The 17,663-nt window shown below is 42.5% G+C and overlaps 2 protein-coding genes across 2 annotated transcripts; one reads left to right on the top strand and one right to left on the bottom strand.

Annotated features, from left to right (window-relative positions):
* Positions 1 to 884: 884 nt before the first annotated feature.
* Positions 885 to 8,111, bottom strand: LOC8039941 (prefoldin subunit 5). Its single transcript, XM_029978670.3, has 5 exons — positions 7,975 to 8,111; positions 7,467 to 7,601; positions 7,248 to 7,322; positions 1,135 to 1,240; positions 885 to 1,061 (listed from the first exon to the last, which is right to left on the bottom strand). Exons 1-5 carry the CDS (start codon positions 8,077 to 8,079, stop codon positions 985 to 987), a joined length of 498 nt encoding a protein of 165 aa, XP_029834530.2. The 5' UTR covers positions 8,080 to 8,111; the 3' UTR covers positions 885 to 984.
* A 173-nt stretch (positions 8,112 to 8,284) lies between these two features.
* On the top strand, positions 8,285 to 16,245 carry LOC8039950 (GDP-fucose protein O-fucosyltransferase 2). The gene is made up of 7 exons (XM_029978668.3): positions 8,285 to 8,539; positions 9,002 to 9,267; positions 11,367 to 11,619; positions 12,313 to 12,379; positions 13,618 to 13,918; positions 14,564 to 14,687; positions 15,922 to 16,245. Exons 1-7 carry the CDS (start codon positions 8,391 to 8,393, stop codon positions 16,076 to 16,078), a joined length of 1,317 nt encoding a protein of 438 aa, XP_029834528.2. The 5' UTR covers positions 8,285 to 8,390; the 3' UTR covers positions 16,079 to 16,245.
* The last annotated feature ends 1,418 nt before the right edge of the window (positions 16,246 to 17,663 follow it).

The following is a 17,663-nucleotide window of genomic DNA, read 5'->3' on the forward strand; positions in this document are numbered from 1 at the left end:
CTTGTAGCTTTGGCTGCGTCTGGACCGAAGCTGAAACGAAGTATAGTTTCTTCTTGCCTTGGAGCATGTGAAATTCTCTCCCATACACATTGACTGCTAGGCTGTTTCCTGCAAATTCTTCGTATTTCCTCGCGAATGCATGCCGACGTCATTGAGTACACTTCTATAAAGAGCAGCATCGCCCTAAGAAAATTAAGGCACCCTGGTCAGTCTGCCATTGAGGTTTAGCGAAGCAGATTTATACTGAGGATGAGAAATTTAGGCAGTGCAGCGAGACTGCTGGCCTAGGGCCTTAACACACTCGTGCAGTTGTGATACACAAACTCATGGCATGTTAAACTGAGGCCCACGATGGTAGCTTTTGCTGCTACAAGGTTTGCTGGATAAAGAGGATTGCTATGCTCCACTTTAGCTTGGAGCCCAGCAAAGGCTAAATGTGCAAAGCCAATGCTGTGGAAGGCAAGATTCAGCATGCTAGGCAGCTTCCAAAGCTGTACTTGTGCCTCTAGCCATCCTGTGTTCTGTTCCAGTAGTGTACACACAATGACCTTTGGGAGCACAAAGTAAATGGCATATGACCAGGGAAATCTATGGCTAAACAAAAGCACAACAGCATTACTTGAGGCCACTAGGTGCTCATTTATGCAATGTCGGCCTGGGCTCTTAAGCGTTGCGGGGTGTATTCCAAGCATGACGAGGCTGTTGGTATCAAAAGAATGCAGCAGATGGCCTCAACCTGTGCATAGCAGTAGAGCTCAATAAGTTTTTGTTAAGTACAACCGTTTATTTCACAAGAGTTTAAAATGAACTACCTCCTGTATGTTTGTACAGCACTTCAATAATCGGAACAGCTTCATAGAGAGATATGTACTGAAAGCAGATTAGTTGCACATGTAAAAGAAAATTTTTTTATGAGACCAGTTTCTTGTAGATTACATGCTGCATAAGTTAAACATGGCATACGTCAACTTCAAGATGATTCATTCAGCTCTTGGATGCTGCAGCTGCTTGCTGGGCTACAAATGTTGCTTGAAGTTTCTTGTCCATTGTTTCAACTATTGCTATAAAAAAGAAAGAAAAGGGTGACCATCCGGGAACGACACAATGCTGCTGAATAAGGCAACTGTTACCAACCTTCCCTCAGTGCCACTTTCTCTTGGGCAACCTTCTGTATCTTCTCCATTTGCTCAGTGACATACTTCACCCTCCTCTTGAAGTAGTCTTTCGACGCAGAGATGTCCTAAAATAAGAACAGTTTTGTTACAAGCATTTTTTGCTATTTTTGGTTAGAAATAAACCACACTTAACATTTGCAACCATACAAAAACCATAGTACTTTAGTTTCAGAAACTGGACAGTTGTCTGCCCGATTTGGCACAGGGGCTAATGCAGCCCATAATTTTTAGCAGTGTTTGTGGTGACATTGCTCTGAGTTTTGAGTTCATTCTTGTTGATGACAATAATATTAATGACCTGTGGTTACAATGCAAGCCTACAAAAAACAAGCACCTGTATCACCTTCCCATTCACTGCATGTAGCAAGGAAAGCATCTGACTAATGCAGGCTATTTGTTTGGGGTCTGGCCAAATAAGCTCTTACCTGGCCAGAGTATTATGTTTGCTTGAAGTGCATGTTCGCTACGGAAGGCCACTGAGAGATTTACCTATAATGAAGTAATGAGTCTCGCCAGTGCATTACAGAAACCGCAGGCCTCACTGGAGTGATTTGCGATGAAGAGAATGCAGACTGCTTAAAATGCTTCGAGTGTATCCAATGAACCCAGGTCCAAGCAATAGCCAAATGTAGATGCAAGTAACCCACATTTGGGACGATAATCGTTCAATTTTCAAACCTACCTTATTAATTCTTACATCCAATAGAGATGCAAAATATACAGAAATGAAAAGAACAGTTTGAAACCTCAGAGATGCTCCACACAGACGTATTGGCAGTGGGAACCAGGTAAGTCGTTTTTACCTCGCGAGATCGTCATGATGACATAATCACAATTTTCCGGCAGCGCATCTGTAGTTCCACAAGTCACTGTTGTCTGTGGGACTCCCTTTCTCTCCCTATTTTACTACTATAACACCCTGCCCCCAGTAAGCCTGACTGAATGAAATATATATTGCCAAGGGATTGTCCTCCTTAAACCCACTGACGGTAGAGTTTTTTTTTCCCCCAAAAGAGGTTTCCCAGTGGTCATGTTTTGTTTCCAAACAAATAGTTAAAAAAAAAGTCAGTGAACAGTTCTTTTCTTTTATTATCATCTAGTGGGAGCACGTAAATTTCTCGCAAGCTGTTCTCGCAAGCTGTTTAGGCTTAGAATAAGTAAATGAAAATATTGAAGGCGGAAAGTTGTCTTATTTCTTCCATTCTAAACATTCCAGCGGCTTTAGATTCCTGACCGGAGGTACTTTACAAAGCTTCTCCGTCGGATGATGAGCTCGTCTTCTGAATTAAATTCCTAGAAGTGTTGGAAGCCTGAATCGGAAGAGCCAGTGCTCCCATTGGCACTACCGCCAGAGCAGCTGGTATGCAAAGTGAGAAGCATGTGTGTGGAGCGTCTAATTTGAAAGCTATAAATAGCTCAGCAAAGCGGAACATCGTGTGAATACAAATGCTTATAGTTAGCCAAAGGTATAACAAATAGCAACACCTCCCGCAGTGCACGCAGTTTCGCATTTAGGCGGGAACTTTCAAATGGGTAATCACTCCCAGATATTTGTACTTGCCCACCATATCTATCTCTATGTTCTGCACCTTTAAAGAATGCCCCTTGATGCCGCTGAAAAACATAATTCTAGATTTCATTTGGCTGAATTTAAATCCAAGAACGTCCCCTTCCACGCCACAGATTACAATTAATTTCTGCAACTCTTCTCAGTTATCTGCTAAGAGTACAATATCATTTCTGTACATTAGTCTTGGCAATTCCTGCCTCACTGTGTTCCCTCCATGCACAATATATTGAGGCCCAATTCACTTTCCTCTAGTCTTTTCTCCGTTTTTCTTAAGTATACATTTTGCTCAATTCTTTTTAAGTATATTATGCAAAGTATAAGCAACAGGGGCAGCCCTACCCGAGCCCACACCTCATTGTTGCTGGCTCTGTAGTTTCAGCCTCCCGTGCTAAAGTTACTGTATTGCCCATGTACACTTCCTGCAAAAACCTCAACAATTTCATATTCCAACCTGGTCCCTTTAGCTGTCCACAAAATTTTCTGATTTACGTTATTATATGCTCCCTGTACGTCTAAGAATGCCATCCATAACGGTTGGCTTGTCTGCGCTATTTCTATACATTGCGTGACCCCCTACAAATTATCTCCTAGTCTCCTATCTTTGTGAAAACCATTCTGGAGTTCTAACATTTCTTCTGTTTCTGGCCATTCTTCCACTCTACCCTTCACCACCTGCATTGCTGGTCTGTATAGGACAGGTGTTACCATTATGAGGTTGTAGGATTTGATGCTGTCCCTGTCAGCTTTACCTTTGTACAGCAGCCTCATCCTGCTTTGCTGCGAAGCCTCAGATACCTCTCTCCCAACAAAATTTTTTTCTATTGTTTGTTGCAGCATAAATTTAGTTCATTAGCCAAGAAATTTCACAAGCCTCATTGGTATGCTATCTGGTCCAGTTGATGTTTCTGCTGACATCCTGCTTTCGGCTCTTCCATTCTTTTGGTGTTATTTGTGCATGCTACATTTCTTATTGGTGTATGCTACCGAGCACCTCACAAGGATCCAACTTTTCTTATTCATCTGAATGATGCACTCAATGTTTTGTGCCTCAGACATCCCCTGTCCAGCATTCTGCTTTTCGGTGATTTTAACTACCCCTCAATAAACTGGTTGGCCCTAGCTGTTTCAACTCCCCTTGATAAGAGTGAAGCAACGGAATTCATTAATTTCTGCTTTAATTTCAATCTTTTGCAAGTTATAACTGAACCCACGCGATCAACTTCCCATTCTTCTAATATTCTTGACCTCATTCTTTGTTCAAAGCCTGAGACTTTGAAATCGATCAACTACTTACACGAAATAAGTGACCATAAAGTAATTCACTGTACTTTTTCTTTGTATCTTCAGTCTAAATCCAAGCGACTTAAAACCGTACCACTATACGATAAAGGGGATTACCAAAGTATAAATGCTGAACTAGAAAAATTTTTATTTTCCTTTCTGGTTGACTTTGATGTTCGCTCTGTTTCTGATAATTGGTTTCTTTTCAAACAAAAACTGCAAGAACTTGCGGCCATGTTCATTCCAACTGTCACTTTTTGTGAAAATTTGTCTGCTCATTGGTTTAACTGTTCTTTAAAACGCCTAAATCCAGAAAAGAAGAGACTGTTTCGAATGGCTAAGTCCACTGGGTGCAGCTTAAGCTGGGACAAATTTTATTCCGTCGATAGGCAGTACAGAGTTGAAATTAAGAAGCAAAAACAATCATTTTATAACATCGATCTTGCGTGTATGCTCAAAAATGATCCTAAAAAGTTCTGGAAAGTTATTAACCCTAAATCAGATACTACAATCACACTTACAAATAACGGTGACACATTGGTTCAGGATAACAAATGTGTCGGATTACTGAATGATGCTTTTTGTTCCATATTTACGCAAGAAAATAGCGAAGCCCTTTTTTCTCCTCTTCCCGCTATTCTTACAACCATGTCTGGTTTTGTGTTTGAACCCGCAGGCATCGCTAAACTCATTGGCAACCTTAAAATCTCTTCATCAGCAGGCATGGATAACGTAAATGCAAAAATTCTAAAAAACACAAAAGACTTGGTCAGCGTGATATTAGCTAAAATATTTTCGCAATCTCTTTCAAGTAGTCTTCTGCCTGATGACTGGAAAGTGGCAAAGATTGTCCCGATTTTCAAAAATGGTGACAAATACTCCCCATTTAACTATCGACCCATCTCCCTAACAAGCGTATCATGCAAACTAATGGAGCATATCATCTACACTAACATCATTCAATTTCTGTCAGACAACTGTTTCATCAACCCATCCCAGCACGGCTTTTGAAAAGATTTTTCATGCGAAACTCAACTTGCTTGTTTACTCATGACATACATGTTAACCTTGATTCAAACATTCAGACTGACGCTATCTTCCTGAACTTTGCCAAAGCATTTGATAAGGTTCCTCATAGACGACTCATATAAAAGCTTTCTAAACTCAACTTAGCTTCCTCGATTCTGAACTGGATCATTAACTTTTTAACTAACAGACAGCAACTTGTTACCGCTAACCAGTCATCATCTTCTTTTGCTCCAGTCATTTCCGGCGTTCCTCAAGGATCGGTCCTCGGACCCCTTCTATTTTTAATTTACATTAATGACATGCCTATATCCATAACATCGCATGTTCGTCTTTTCGCTGACAACTGTGTCATCTATCGCCAAGTGACTAACCCATCAGACCACCTACTCATCCAAGATGACCTCAACCGCATCCAAGAATGGTGCAATACATGGCAGATGTGTCTCAACGTCCATAAGTGCAAGCTTGTGTCTTTTACACGTCGCTCTAAACCCTCTATCTTTTCCTACTCCCTTAACAGCGTTCCTTTGGAAAAGAACTAATTCTTACAAGTATCTCCGAGTTCATCTTACATCCGATCTTTCCTGGGCTACTTATACCAGTCACACCACATCCTCTGCTAATCGCTCTCTAGGTTTTTTGAGGCGCAACTTGAAACTGGCCCCTCCTCACATAAAACAACTTGCCTACTCATCCCTTATCCGCCCTAAACTGGAATACGCATCTATCTGGGATCCGCGCCAAGCCTACCTCATCAATAACATTGAATCAGTTCAGCGTCGAGCATTACGTTTTATTTACTCAGATTTTTCTTCTTTTACTAGCGTCACATCTCTTCGAACCCGTGCCAACCTCTCCCTCCTCTCTGAACGCCGCCGTTTAGCTAGGTTATCTCTTTTTCACAAATTTTTTTACAGCCCGTGCCTCCGATTATTATACATCGTTCTTTCTGTACGCCGCAACCGTCGCACGGGTCACAATCTCGATATACAGCGACCAAAGGCAAGAACCACCACATTACAGAACTCATTTTTTTTCATGTACAGCCTCTGATTGGAACGGGCTCTCCCAGAACATTGTAACTACTCATGGCTCATTAGAATTTAAAGAATACGTGCAATCGCGTTCTAGGTATATATATATATATATATATTTTTTTGTTTGCATACTGATTTTTTTTACGGTTTTTTGTTTTATTTTATATGCATAATTTGCTTTTGTGACATTTGTACCCTTCTGTTGATGTTTATTGTATGCCACCCCTTATGTAATAACCCCTATGGGGGTCCTTAAGGTATATAAATAAATAAATAAATAAACTGCACTAAGGTCTGGTTGACTATCACTACAAGCTATTCTTTTAGTGATTTTTGGATGCTCTAGATCAGAGGCGGCCAAGCTGCGGCTGTTTGCGTGTTAGAGTGCGGCTCCCGGCTCCCTCCCCCTTTCCCCTCCACACACTTTCACGCCTCCCTCCCGGTCACACAATGCACCCAAAAAGAGAAATGGAACGCGTTTTAAATAGAAACACAGGTTTCAGTTTGGTAGTCTTGTGCCTTATGTACAGTTCGACTGCTTTTGACTTGGATAGATTGAAAGTAGTTCGAGTTTCGTATATTGCTCTCAACAAAAATTAGCCTCCCCCCCCCCCCCTTCGCGACTCTTGGAAGTCTCGGGCTTTTGTTTGCGGCTCTTAGGCCGGGTCAGCCTGGCCACCCCTGCTCAAGATCTAAAAACATTTCCTCAATTATGCTCCTAATATATTGGCACACCTCCTTCCCTTCTGTATCCCATCACCAGTAGCTAACGAGTGGCGACAGACCTGTGTCCTATCTTGTAAACTATGTGCTCCCAAAACGTCTTGGCTGCATTTCTATCATTTCGGTTAATTTCCCTTGTCCATTTCACTTTGCTTTTCCGATCTTCTCCTAGATCAAAGCATATGCCATTTATTTCATTTCCTGGAAGTCCTTTCCTGGAAGTAAAATGGTTCCCCAACTCTCTGGGCTTTGAGCCATCTCACAGTAGGCCTGCATACTCCCTTTGCCTCTAACTAAAAATAAGAATACGACGCAATTACACCTACCTTTTCAACGTAATAACCAGTCCCCTCTCTGGGCTTTGAGCCATCTCACCGTAGGCCTGCATACTCCCTTTGCCCTAAAATAAGAATACGACGCAATTACACCTACCTTTTCAACGTAATAACCAGTCCCGATGTCGACCGTTACCTTGTTCACATCCGCAAGCTTGCCTGGAACATACATCTGCAATCGGAGGGATTAAGGCCAAATGCTCGGGCAACACCAGACCTCTTTCAGGTATCAATCCCGCTCAATTAGCGGTACAATTCACCCGCACGACGACCACCCGCAGACAAAGTCATGATTCAAGAAGCATGGTTAGGATACGGAGCTTGTCAACGGAACAAGTATTTCTTTTCCTTCATTCGACGGCCTCAGCTTTTCCAGTGAGCTCTCGGACTCCTGGAATTTTGCTTGCACACCCTTCAACTGCTGCAATGACGTGCTGAAAAGGTCCAATTCCTAGAAATAACAAAATATTACGTTTAAATTAGCCTGAGAATTATTATTTCATGGGCCTGGGAACTATTCCAAGCTCGGGGTAAAGCCTGTTGCGTAGGTTGAGTAGGAGTGGTCTTCCTTTTTTGGTAAGGGTCGAAACTGAAGCAACTTCAATTGCTGCACGATTCTGACCGATATATTAATTGTTCCACCTTACACCTTCGCTTTCTTACTTTTCAATGATTGAAGTAGGTTAATTTCTAAGAATAGGGCCCAAACCCAACTTGATATGAGGGAGGTTATCTAGCTGGGGTCAGTGACCAAGGCGTAAACGTTTTAATTATAGTAAGTTCGGCTCAAGCAACTGCATCAATAAAGAAAATGTTAATGTTACCTGTTCTATGTGCTGCTTTAATTGGGCTAGCGCACCAATATCCAGCATAGAGATTGACAGCACGTTCTGTTTGTCTCCGGCCATTTTTGTTATTTCCGTTAACATTCACACTGTCATAGGTTTTGTGGTTTTTGCGAAAACAATCCTACAACGGCGCCACCGATGTTTCAATAATTTAAAAATATACACGAGATATCTTTGTTTAATCTAAACAAAACCTCGTAAAAACTTGTATATTTTTTATATTTGAAGCTGTACTTAAGTATAAGAAATTATATCATAAACCAACAAAATGTGAAAAGTTTGTGTCATGTTTGACGTCACGTGAGAGCTGTCTGTGGCTGAAATTTAATGATGTTATCGGACGGCATGTGGTAGGGTGGTTTGTTTGAAATTTGTGTGATAGCCTTGTTAATATGCTAGTACACTGGGTCAGTTTACTTTTAGCTCTACATTATTTGATAATCTCATGCACATTTGCCGAGTCCGCAGATACTTGTCATGACGAGGGGGCTTCGCCGGAAAGCTCATGTCCCGTGTCAAGAAAGTCTCCTCTTCTGCCCAAGTGAGTTTTGTTGTGCGCCCGATCCGACGAGATCGAAACTGTTTATTACAGTCTCTGCTCTGTTGTCATTCATAAACGAGTTTCTTGGTGCTGCATGTTGTAGCCTTTTACCTAGTCATAAATAAAACACGATCACGGTTAATCTCAACAAAGGGGGGCTATGTTGCGCTTTTGACCCTTTCGAGTCTAGTAGTGTGACTACCGAATATGTTTTTAAACGAATACCCGTGAGCCATTTACGCCTCTGTATAAACATACATTGTGCAGGAAAACGCAAACAAGCAAAAAAAACAACAACAACAAAACATTGGATTTATTGAAGTTACTGAGAAATGCTCGCCTTGGTACTTTGACGAGCCTGACTTGTCTTGCACTTTCCGAATGAAGCTCTGTGAGGTTCTTTCACAGCACAAACGCACGTGCAGGAAGTTATTGTTGAAAGACCGCATTACTTGTTTCCAGGAAGTATGTCTTGTACGATGTCAACGCCGGAGAAGGGTTCAACCTGAGGAGGGACGTGTACATGCGAGTGGCTCGGCTGGTGCATCAGCTCAACGAAGGCTCCAAGACGGCAGAGTGGGTGCTTGTCCTGCCGCCGTGGGGCCCCCTGTACCACTGGCGGACTAAGGACTTCGGCTTTCAGGCCAAGATCCCGTGGAAGGAGTTCTTTGACGTCGAAAGCTTGGCTGCCTATGTACCCGTGATAGAGTTTGAAGACTACCTTAAGGGTGACTTAAGGCTTGCTTGCTTTTTGTGTGCCTGATTGTCGTCCTCGATGCATCCACCTTTTAAGTCTGAGGTTTCTCAGCGAAAGAAACTAAACACAAATGGACTCTCGGGAGGAGCTAATGGCCGATGTCCCTTGACGGTCAAGTTTTTCTCCCCTGGAAGATGTCTCCCAGTGGTCGGGTTTTGCTTTCAGAGGAATAGTAAAGAGAATTATCAATGTGCAGGATTTTCTTTAATTACTTAGCGGGAGGACATAAAATGCTTGTGAGCCGTTTAATGTTTAGAAGCATCAAATGGACGTATTGACGTAAAAAAATTGTCACTTTTCTTCCATTCGGTTTCATTTTAGTGCGTTCGCTTCTGCGACATTCCGGCAGTTTTAGATTCCGAACCGGAGGTACCGTACTGAGCTTCTCCTTCGGATAATAAGCTCTCATCCTCTGAATTAAATTTTGATAAATGTTAAAAGTCTGAGTTGGAAGAGCTGGCACTCCAATTGCCCGTACCGCTGGAGTAGCCGACATGTGCCCATCTCTTGTGCGTATCATGTGCGCGGAGCGTTTAATTTCAAAACTATAAATAGCCCCAGCAAGGCAAAACACTGTCTGAATATAACGTTTATAGTTCGCCACAGACATAGCAAATAACAACACCTCTCGCAGTGTGCACAGTTTTGCGTTAAGGCGTATACTTTCAAATTGTGTAATCACCGCCATACATGTACAGCGACGACCGTCAAAGGGTTAAACAAGGTCAAAAGGGTTGGTATGCAGAGTGCAAGTTCGCATGCTTCTTTTGCATGGGTAGTGGTGACGTCAGAATGCTAAGGTGTGATTGGCTCTGATCGAAGGATTGTGGGTAGACTTCAAAGCAAGCACCCTTGGGGTCTACCCACTATCTTTCAATCAGAGCTCGGTGTTGTGATGTCACCAGAACCCCTACAAAAGAAGCAGACAAACTTGCACTCCGCATAGGTTGGTTGGCACCTCAGATGGCCGTTCAAGCACGAATCTTTGGAGCCCCGGAAAGAAATTGACTGGAAAAACATAAAATACTGAGCGAGCATCCACACTTGCAAGTTTACCAAACTTGCTATTGCTCTAGGTTACTGGCTACATTTTGATAGTGCTTCCAAATAATTATCCTTTTTGTGAAAGCCACAAATTTCATGACATGTTTTGTGTTTCTTTTTTTTTTTGTAACTGAGTCACAAGTTTTGGAAAACAGTATCTAAATGGTAAACAAAAAAAAAAGATTTCTTTTTATAGCCACAAACCAAAATGGGTTTCTGCTCTGAGCTCTTTTATAAATGGTGGCAAGTTCTGGGGGTTGAAAGCTCTGCTTCTCTGATTTGTCAGTATACACCTTTAATAATTAGTTGGTAGAGATCTAAAAGGCGTCGCATTCCGCTCGAAGAGGAGGAAAGGAGGAGGGAGAGGAGGGGGTCGAAGAGAAAAGTAAAAAAAAACTATTCCAAAAATTTATAAAAAAAGAAAAAAAAAGAGGGACAATGTGGAAATGTTGCTTGTTTTGGGGGACGGGCGTCACTCGTGTCCCATTGTCCCTGACTCGCCCGCTGGCTACGTGTTTGTTTGCATCTGTTTTTGTTTTTCTCTCAGTCTTCGTTATTGGCACTGTTTTTGGTGTTTGTGAAACACACATGGAGATATTGCTTGCAATGGGTCGTATGCTTCAAAATGTCATTCATAAACAAAAACAAAACGCGAAAACACCGCAAATCGTCTTCTAACAAACCAAAAAATGAAAAAAATAAGAAGAATGTATCGTCTGCTACTAACCAATCGCCGCAGTAAAGTGATATCGGGTACAAGCTGAAATTTGGGATCATCCAACCCCCTCCTGTCGCTCTAATCCTTCTCTTCCTCATTTCCTCCTCTCTAATTCGGTATCACTCTAATCCTCCTCTCTTCCCTTCTTTCCTCCTTTCTAATTCTTTTCTCCCTCCTCCTTGCCTTCTCGAGCGGAGTGTGACACCTCTTAGATCTGTACCAATCAATTAGTTGTTAAGTGAGAGCCTGCATCTAATTGTTTGTTTTGTTCGTCCATAATGGCGACGGATTGTCATGCTTGCTTCCAGATGTTGGGCCGTCGATTGACAAGGTCTACTATCTGCAGCACCACCCGCGTACATTCACGTCGAGCACGTGGGAAGAAAAGTATGAAGAAGACTCGTGCCAGGACGAAACGGATTACTTCAAGGAGGCTCCAGAGGGGTTCAGTGGATGGTTCTGGGGTTACCGCAACACACTGGCCAAACAGTTCACTTGCCTGTCCGTCCAGGGAACAGGGTCTACCCTGAAACCGTTGCTTTTAAAGCACCTCAACGACACGTTCGTGACAATTTTTTCTTTTTATACTATTTTCAATCGATCTAGGCTAAAGACGGGCTACCGTAATCTGTTTTTGTAATGCTGGCTGTCTTCTGGATGATAGGATAGTATAAGTGCCTAAAACAAGTGCCAAAAATGTGCAAGGCCAAGAAAATGTACGTTACATGGTGCTCATATCGTCTATTTGTCCTTGTGTACCTTTCAGCTCCTTTTTAGGTGGTCGTGAACCAACTGGCCCAAATTGCCGTTTTAATTTGGCACGAGTGGTTTCAATCGGAGCTTGCTTTTTGCAAACATTATGTCTGCAGCTACTGTCTTTCGCAGATTAGCATAGCTGAGTATGAGTAAGACTTGCCGAAACTTCAAATGGCATGCAACTTCCGAGAGTGAGAAAGACGAGTAAGCCATCATCAAACCAAAGAGACGAGTGTTTGTTGCTTCAGCCGCTCGTCGTCCGACCAAAATGGCAGAATGCAGCCATTGTCGGCCCAATTTCGGATCTGAGCGTGAAGCTTGTTCATGTTGTTTTGTTTCTTGGATACTTAATTTCAATACTTGCATGCAATGTTTCATGCTCTGTTTCATAGTCTGGGTAAAATTCTGAAAAAGTTACCCTTAGTACTGCATGGAAATCAGGATGTGTCCTTTCATCGCTAAAGTGAAGACTGCCAAATGTGATCCTTTCTTTTCCAGTGCCATTATGCTAGATCGTGCAGAAGTTATTCTACATGATGTTTTTGGAGATGCAGTTTACTGGGAGGTAAACTGCCCCCATTGGAATTCTGCTTTTAATTTTTAATGCTTTTTCTTTTTTTTATCATCATGGAGGCAACAGTAAACAAATAGTTTTATCAGCTTGCTTGGTAATTTTGAAGCAGAGACAGAACAAATACTAGGGCTTCATCATTACTTTCTGTCTCTTGGCTCCTGCACTTATCACTCTTCTCAGTGTTTACAGATCAATAAAATTCCACGATTTAGAATTATATGTTATCCTGGGTATGAATATTATTTAATAAATGACACTTTCACTTTGGATAGTCCTATTGTGGAAATGTGTTACTTAACATAGTTCTTTTCTCACCTGTTGTTAACCTTTTATGGGTCTGGTTTATTCGGTAATACTGCCTATTCAGTTACAAAGAAAAGGAGATCCCATTTTCATTGTTTTGTGTCCATATTGCCAGCCTTCCCACAAATGTGGCACCCTCATGGCTGAGCAGAGTTTGAGTGTAATTGAGGCTTAAAGGGGCACTGAAGAGGATTCTGCGATCGTCTGTTCTTGGTCATAACTGATTCTACGGGCCCTAAGCATCCTAAGAATCCAAAACTTAATATTACATGACTCCGATTTCTCTATTAAAAATAAAAAGGTTATGAAAGGTTGGGACACATCCCTTTCTGAGTGGATATTTCTGCTCAGAAAAGGCAGCGGTGTCGACGCAACGACGATGGGCGCTCATCGGCCAATCGCAAGCCGCCTCTCGCAGAGAGGCGGCTTGTGATTAGCCTACAAGTGCCGATTGTCACCGGGCTGACAGCGCTGCTGGGGTATGCCCCACCGTTCCTGAGCGGAAGGATCGGCTCAGAAAATGGTGTGTCCCCAAACTTCATCACACTTTTAATAGGAAAATCGGCATCACATGATTGTAACTTTTGGATGCTTAGGACCCAAAGAATCAGTTGTGACCAAGAACCGACGATCGCAGAATCCTCTTTAGTGCCCCTTTAAGTGTCTAAGTATTAATTCTGATGCTGAAAATTTTAGGTAATAGGTGAAATATGCGACTAATCGGTCCAAGCCCTCGCGAATAGTGTAAAATTCGAAGGATGTGGATACTGAGATGGAGCATGACATAATCTGTGTCACTAGATTGCTATTTGCTATACTTTGTACATCTTGGTAAACCTCACAAATTTGCTACTGCATCACTTTTGCTGTCACCCGTACCGTCTTTAGTATCGGGTCAAAACAACTTTGCTCTGGCACCTTTTCAGATAAGGCGCAGCATGCGCTTTTCGAAAGACCTCCGCGAGCTGGCAGACGCCTTTCGCCGGGACGTTCTAGACTCCGAGGACGAAAGAGATGGTACGGTGCTTGAGCCCGACTGGAGAAAGATGAGGCGGGGCACTGCGGTGGGAGGCCCCTTTCTGGCGGTCCACCTCAGGCGGCAGGATTACCTGAGCAGCCGGCCCAAGGACGTACCAGACCTTCGCTGGGCCGCCAAGCAGATACAGGCACTGCTCGACAGACTCAAGCTCACCAAGGTCTTCGTGGCCACCGACGGGACGGCAGACGGTGAGCTGCTGCGGGCTCCTACGCTTGTTCGTCGAGCACACCGTTAAAGAGACGCCAAAACAGAAGTTGGCTGCGGACAGCCAGATGACCTTTCTCTCCCGCTTGCAAAGGACTTTTTTTCGAGTAACGAGCACCATCTAGGGGTTTGTCTGCGAACTACAAACGAAGGGAAGCCCGACATGCCTCCACCTGTCGGAACGCGTCGGCATCATGCTGTCAAATTGGTTTTAATTTGTTCTTATAGCCTCTACTACCGATGCTCAAAAAGGAATAATTGAAAAAGTCCAAATACACGCAAAGACGGGTGCTGAGTATATTGGTTGTGTGGGATGGAAATTGGCAACAGTGGGAAGGAAGGCCACGAGGGGAGAGGGTGTACCCATGCGCAGCAGCAGCTTACTGAAAAAAAGGTCCAATATCACTGCAGTATATCTTCCTTTTTTGTTTTGCTACCTCTGAAGCTTACAGATCATTTGTTTAACCTGTGGCAAGCCTGAGTAGGTGGATAGTCCATGTTAAGAAGAGTAGAAGAAAATGCTGCCTGCAAATTCAAGAGGAATAATTGTGTCAGAGTTTGTGCTTGTAAGTGCCTCGAAATTGACAGTTTTTTCACGTCCAAAAAATAGCTAATTAATTTTGTTGTAGAATTTCAGACACTCAAGTCCTACATCCCGGGAGCTGTTCGATACGAGACCAGCTTGGAAACAAGGAAGAAACTAAAGGACGGAGGTCTTGCCATTATTGACCAGTGGATAGCTGCACATGCAAGGTCAGCTGCACACGACAGAGTGCTGTGCATCACGCTGTTGTAATGTCTACTTATTTGGTTCCATATGACATCCACTATTTACTTTTAAGAAAACAACTGTGCCACCTTGAAGCAGCAAGGATGGCCATCTTCTGCTAATGTAGAACCTGTCATTTTTCAGACACAAAATTATCTGGGAAGCAAACATTGTTGTAATAAGTGGTATCCCTTATATAAGGGTTGCCGTTATTGAATCAGACCACTAGCCCTGGGCTGCTATGTGTTACAGTAGTAGGAAAGAAATGAAAGATAGTTTGTCTGGACAATGAAAGCATAGGAGTAATTTTCATTCACTCTGCCAGAGTCCAAAACAAACAAAAGTACTATACAAATTTAATAACTAAAGGTCACAGATGTAAACAGTAATCACAAAAAAAAAAAAAAAACATGATCACGAAAATTAAAATTTGCCAGAACTATTTGGTAGAATCTTTTAAGTTTCTTTAGCATATCTTAGGTTATGTTTTAGCTTCAGCTCACATAAACGTTTACCTCACACGAATTGGGGAAGTTATTCTACAAAATAATTAAAGGGAACAATAAGCATAAAAGGATGAACATATGTGACACAACCTTTCACATGTGTCCTTCCTTCATCTTCCTAGCCTCTTATTAATGACCACTTACACTAAATTGAAAGCTTTTATAGTGGAATCTCGTTAATTCAAACTCTCCTAATTTAAACTCGCGGATAATTCAAACTAACATGTAGGTCCTGTCGTATGTGTTTCTAGGAAGGAAACTCCCGGTAATTGAAACTGCATTATTCAAGCAAAGTTCTGGTCCTCTTCGGGTTCAAATTAACGAGATTCCATTGTACACCTCTTTTTGAAAGGCATACATGCGAGCGAGTTGCTTGGCCGAGTACTCTGGTCACTGGCAGGGCGAGGACGGCGGGGAGAGGCTTCAGTTGTCCCGCCTCCAGTGCGAGCTTCCTACTTTTGACAACACTTCAATCTCTTGTGTACCTTGAGCGCAGAGCAAAAGCAGGCTGGAAGGCATGGAGTGTGTGGTGGGGGCCTAGTGTTTGAGAGGCTGCCTGTTGTCCTCATTCTGTCACTGACTATTGTTGCGCAAGAGCATGCTCTCGACAGTGAGGCATACAATATGGGCAACACGAAGCACAAGTACTATTGCACATTTACCACGTAGTACTACTTCATTTTGTAAACAGTGGCACACCTTCAACTTTCAGGTACTTTGTGGGCACCTACGAGTCCACGTTTTCTTTCCGAATTCAGGAGGAGAGGGAGATATTGGGGTTTGATGCAGAGACAACATTCAACAGGCTCTGTGGAGATGGACAGAAGACCTGCGTTCAGCCTACAAAGTGGAGAATAACCTACGAGTGATGTTTGCGCTTCTTTGCTTGTTTTCTGCCACCAAGGCATGAGAGTGGAAGCCTGTTTCTGAAGGGTATAGGAAGCATGGACCAATCTCGATTGTATATATCATTCTGTGCCATCTTACGAGCCCCGTCATTTTCGATGATCAATAAATGGCAATGTTTTTGGTCTTACCATGGTTGCCTTGAAACCCCCTTAAGCAAATACAGATTTTGCCAGCCAATTTGGGTACGCCGCCGCAATGCATAAAGGGAACTTTAAAGGGGCACTGACACCCCAAAGGTCGTATTTATTTTTATTGTCTAAAACGATGCAAGTTGCAGCCATAAACACGCAAAAAAAACCGCATCGCGAAAAAAAATTTTCCCGCGCGCACGCGCGCCTTTTTATTTTTGGCGTTTGATTTTCCCGCCTCTCGCCTCCTCGCTTCTTTTGATCGGTGACGTCAAAAATCTGGAAATTTAGAAGCTTTGTAGGCGGCATCTTTATAACATTTAATGACGGCAATCCTAAAACATGTTTTTTAACGCAATTGCGAACGCACTACGGCCCTTCTTTTTGAAATACCAAAAATCGGGAGTTCGTTGTGGTGCCGTCTCCTGGATTTGTATCCTCCAACGGAAAACAGGCGACACCAGTGGGCGACACCGCTCAAAACCGGTCCGCCGCAACGCCGGCGCTAGCCGGCGCTCGCTCCTATCCTCCTCGCTTTGGGTCGCCATGGCAACAGCAGGGAGTGGTGACAGGAAAGTGGACTCTCAGGTCTCTGCAATTTTTGACGTCAAGGCACCGGCGCCGATCGCGCGGGAACTTCGAATTCGGCATTTGGAAATTGTTTTTTTACTTCACAAATACTGAATTCCCAAATTTCAAATTTTGAGGGTAATGTCCCGGCATCGTTTTCAACCGTTTCGGATAATAAAAAAAAATATGATTTTGATGTGTCAGTGCCCCTTTAAGGTGTTCCCATGTCAAATCATACTATGATGGTCCGGGTCATATTTTTTTTACATTTATGTAAAAGATACATGTGAAAGCCATGGTGAAGATTGGAGCTAATTTTCTTGTAGAGATATAAAATTTTGAAGCTTGAGGCATGAAGATTGCCAAGGTTTCACTATGGTGCTTTGTTTGCACATTCCTCAATCTCACATAGTCATAATATTTCAACCTATTTTATGAACACCTTACAACATGTATACAGAATATTAAGACTTAAAATAAAATACTCTCCTCCTTGTCGGTTTAGAAAATCTCTCTTAGGAGCAGTCATCACGCAGCAAAGCCGCTATAACGGAGAGAAGCTAATTCAATTTGAGTGAAGGTTTGCAATCATTTTTCTCTTTGAGAGGTTGTATGTTACTTGCTGTTTTGCCATCATACGTTATAGTCACTGCAAGCGATGAAGGAAAGTTTAAAGAAATAAAACATGGGAGTTTTCTAAATATTGACTTGCAATTTCGGCACATTTTTGAAAAATCATCAGCGTTTCTGCATTAGTAACACTGCAATAACGGATAAGCATACATTTTTTGTGTATTTGTAAAATGCATTTAAAGATGCTCACTGATATATTTTGCGCCATTTTATA

The sequence above is a fragment of the Ixodes scapularis genome, unplaced genomic scaffold (genome assembly GCF_016920785.2).
Source record: "Ixodes scapularis isolate PalLabHiFi unplaced genomic scaffold, ASM1692078v2 PGA_scaffold0__279_contigs__length_252992795, whole genome shotgun sequence".
NCBI lineage: Eukaryota > Metazoa > Arthropoda > Arachnida > Ixodida > Ixodidae > Ixodes > Ixodes scapularis.

Coding starts and splice junctions, on each gene's coding strand:
- LOC8039941 (XM_029978670.3), bottom strand. CDS start 8,079: ATGTTAACGGAAATAACAAAAATGGCCGGAGACAAACAGAACGTGCTG. Junction 1,241..7,247: donor CTGGTTATTACGTTGAAAAG/GTAGGTGTAATT, acceptor TTCTTATTTTAG/GACATCTCTGCGTCGAAAGA. Junction 1,062..1,134: donor GAAAGTGGCACTGAGGGAAG/GTTGGTAACAGT, acceptor TCTTTTTTATAG/CAATAGTTGAAACAATGGAC.
- LOC8039950 (XM_029978668.3), top strand. CDS start 8,391: ATGCTAGTACACTGGGTCAGTTTACTTTTAGCTCTACATTATTTGATA. Junction 13,919..14,563: donor CACCGACGGGACGGCAGACG/GTGAGCTGCTGC, acceptor ATTTTGTTGTAG/AATTTCAGACACTCAAGTCC. Junction 14,688..15,921: donor TGGATAGCTGCACATGCAAG/GTCAGCTGCACA, acceptor TTCAACTTTCAG/GTACTTTGTGGGCACCTACG.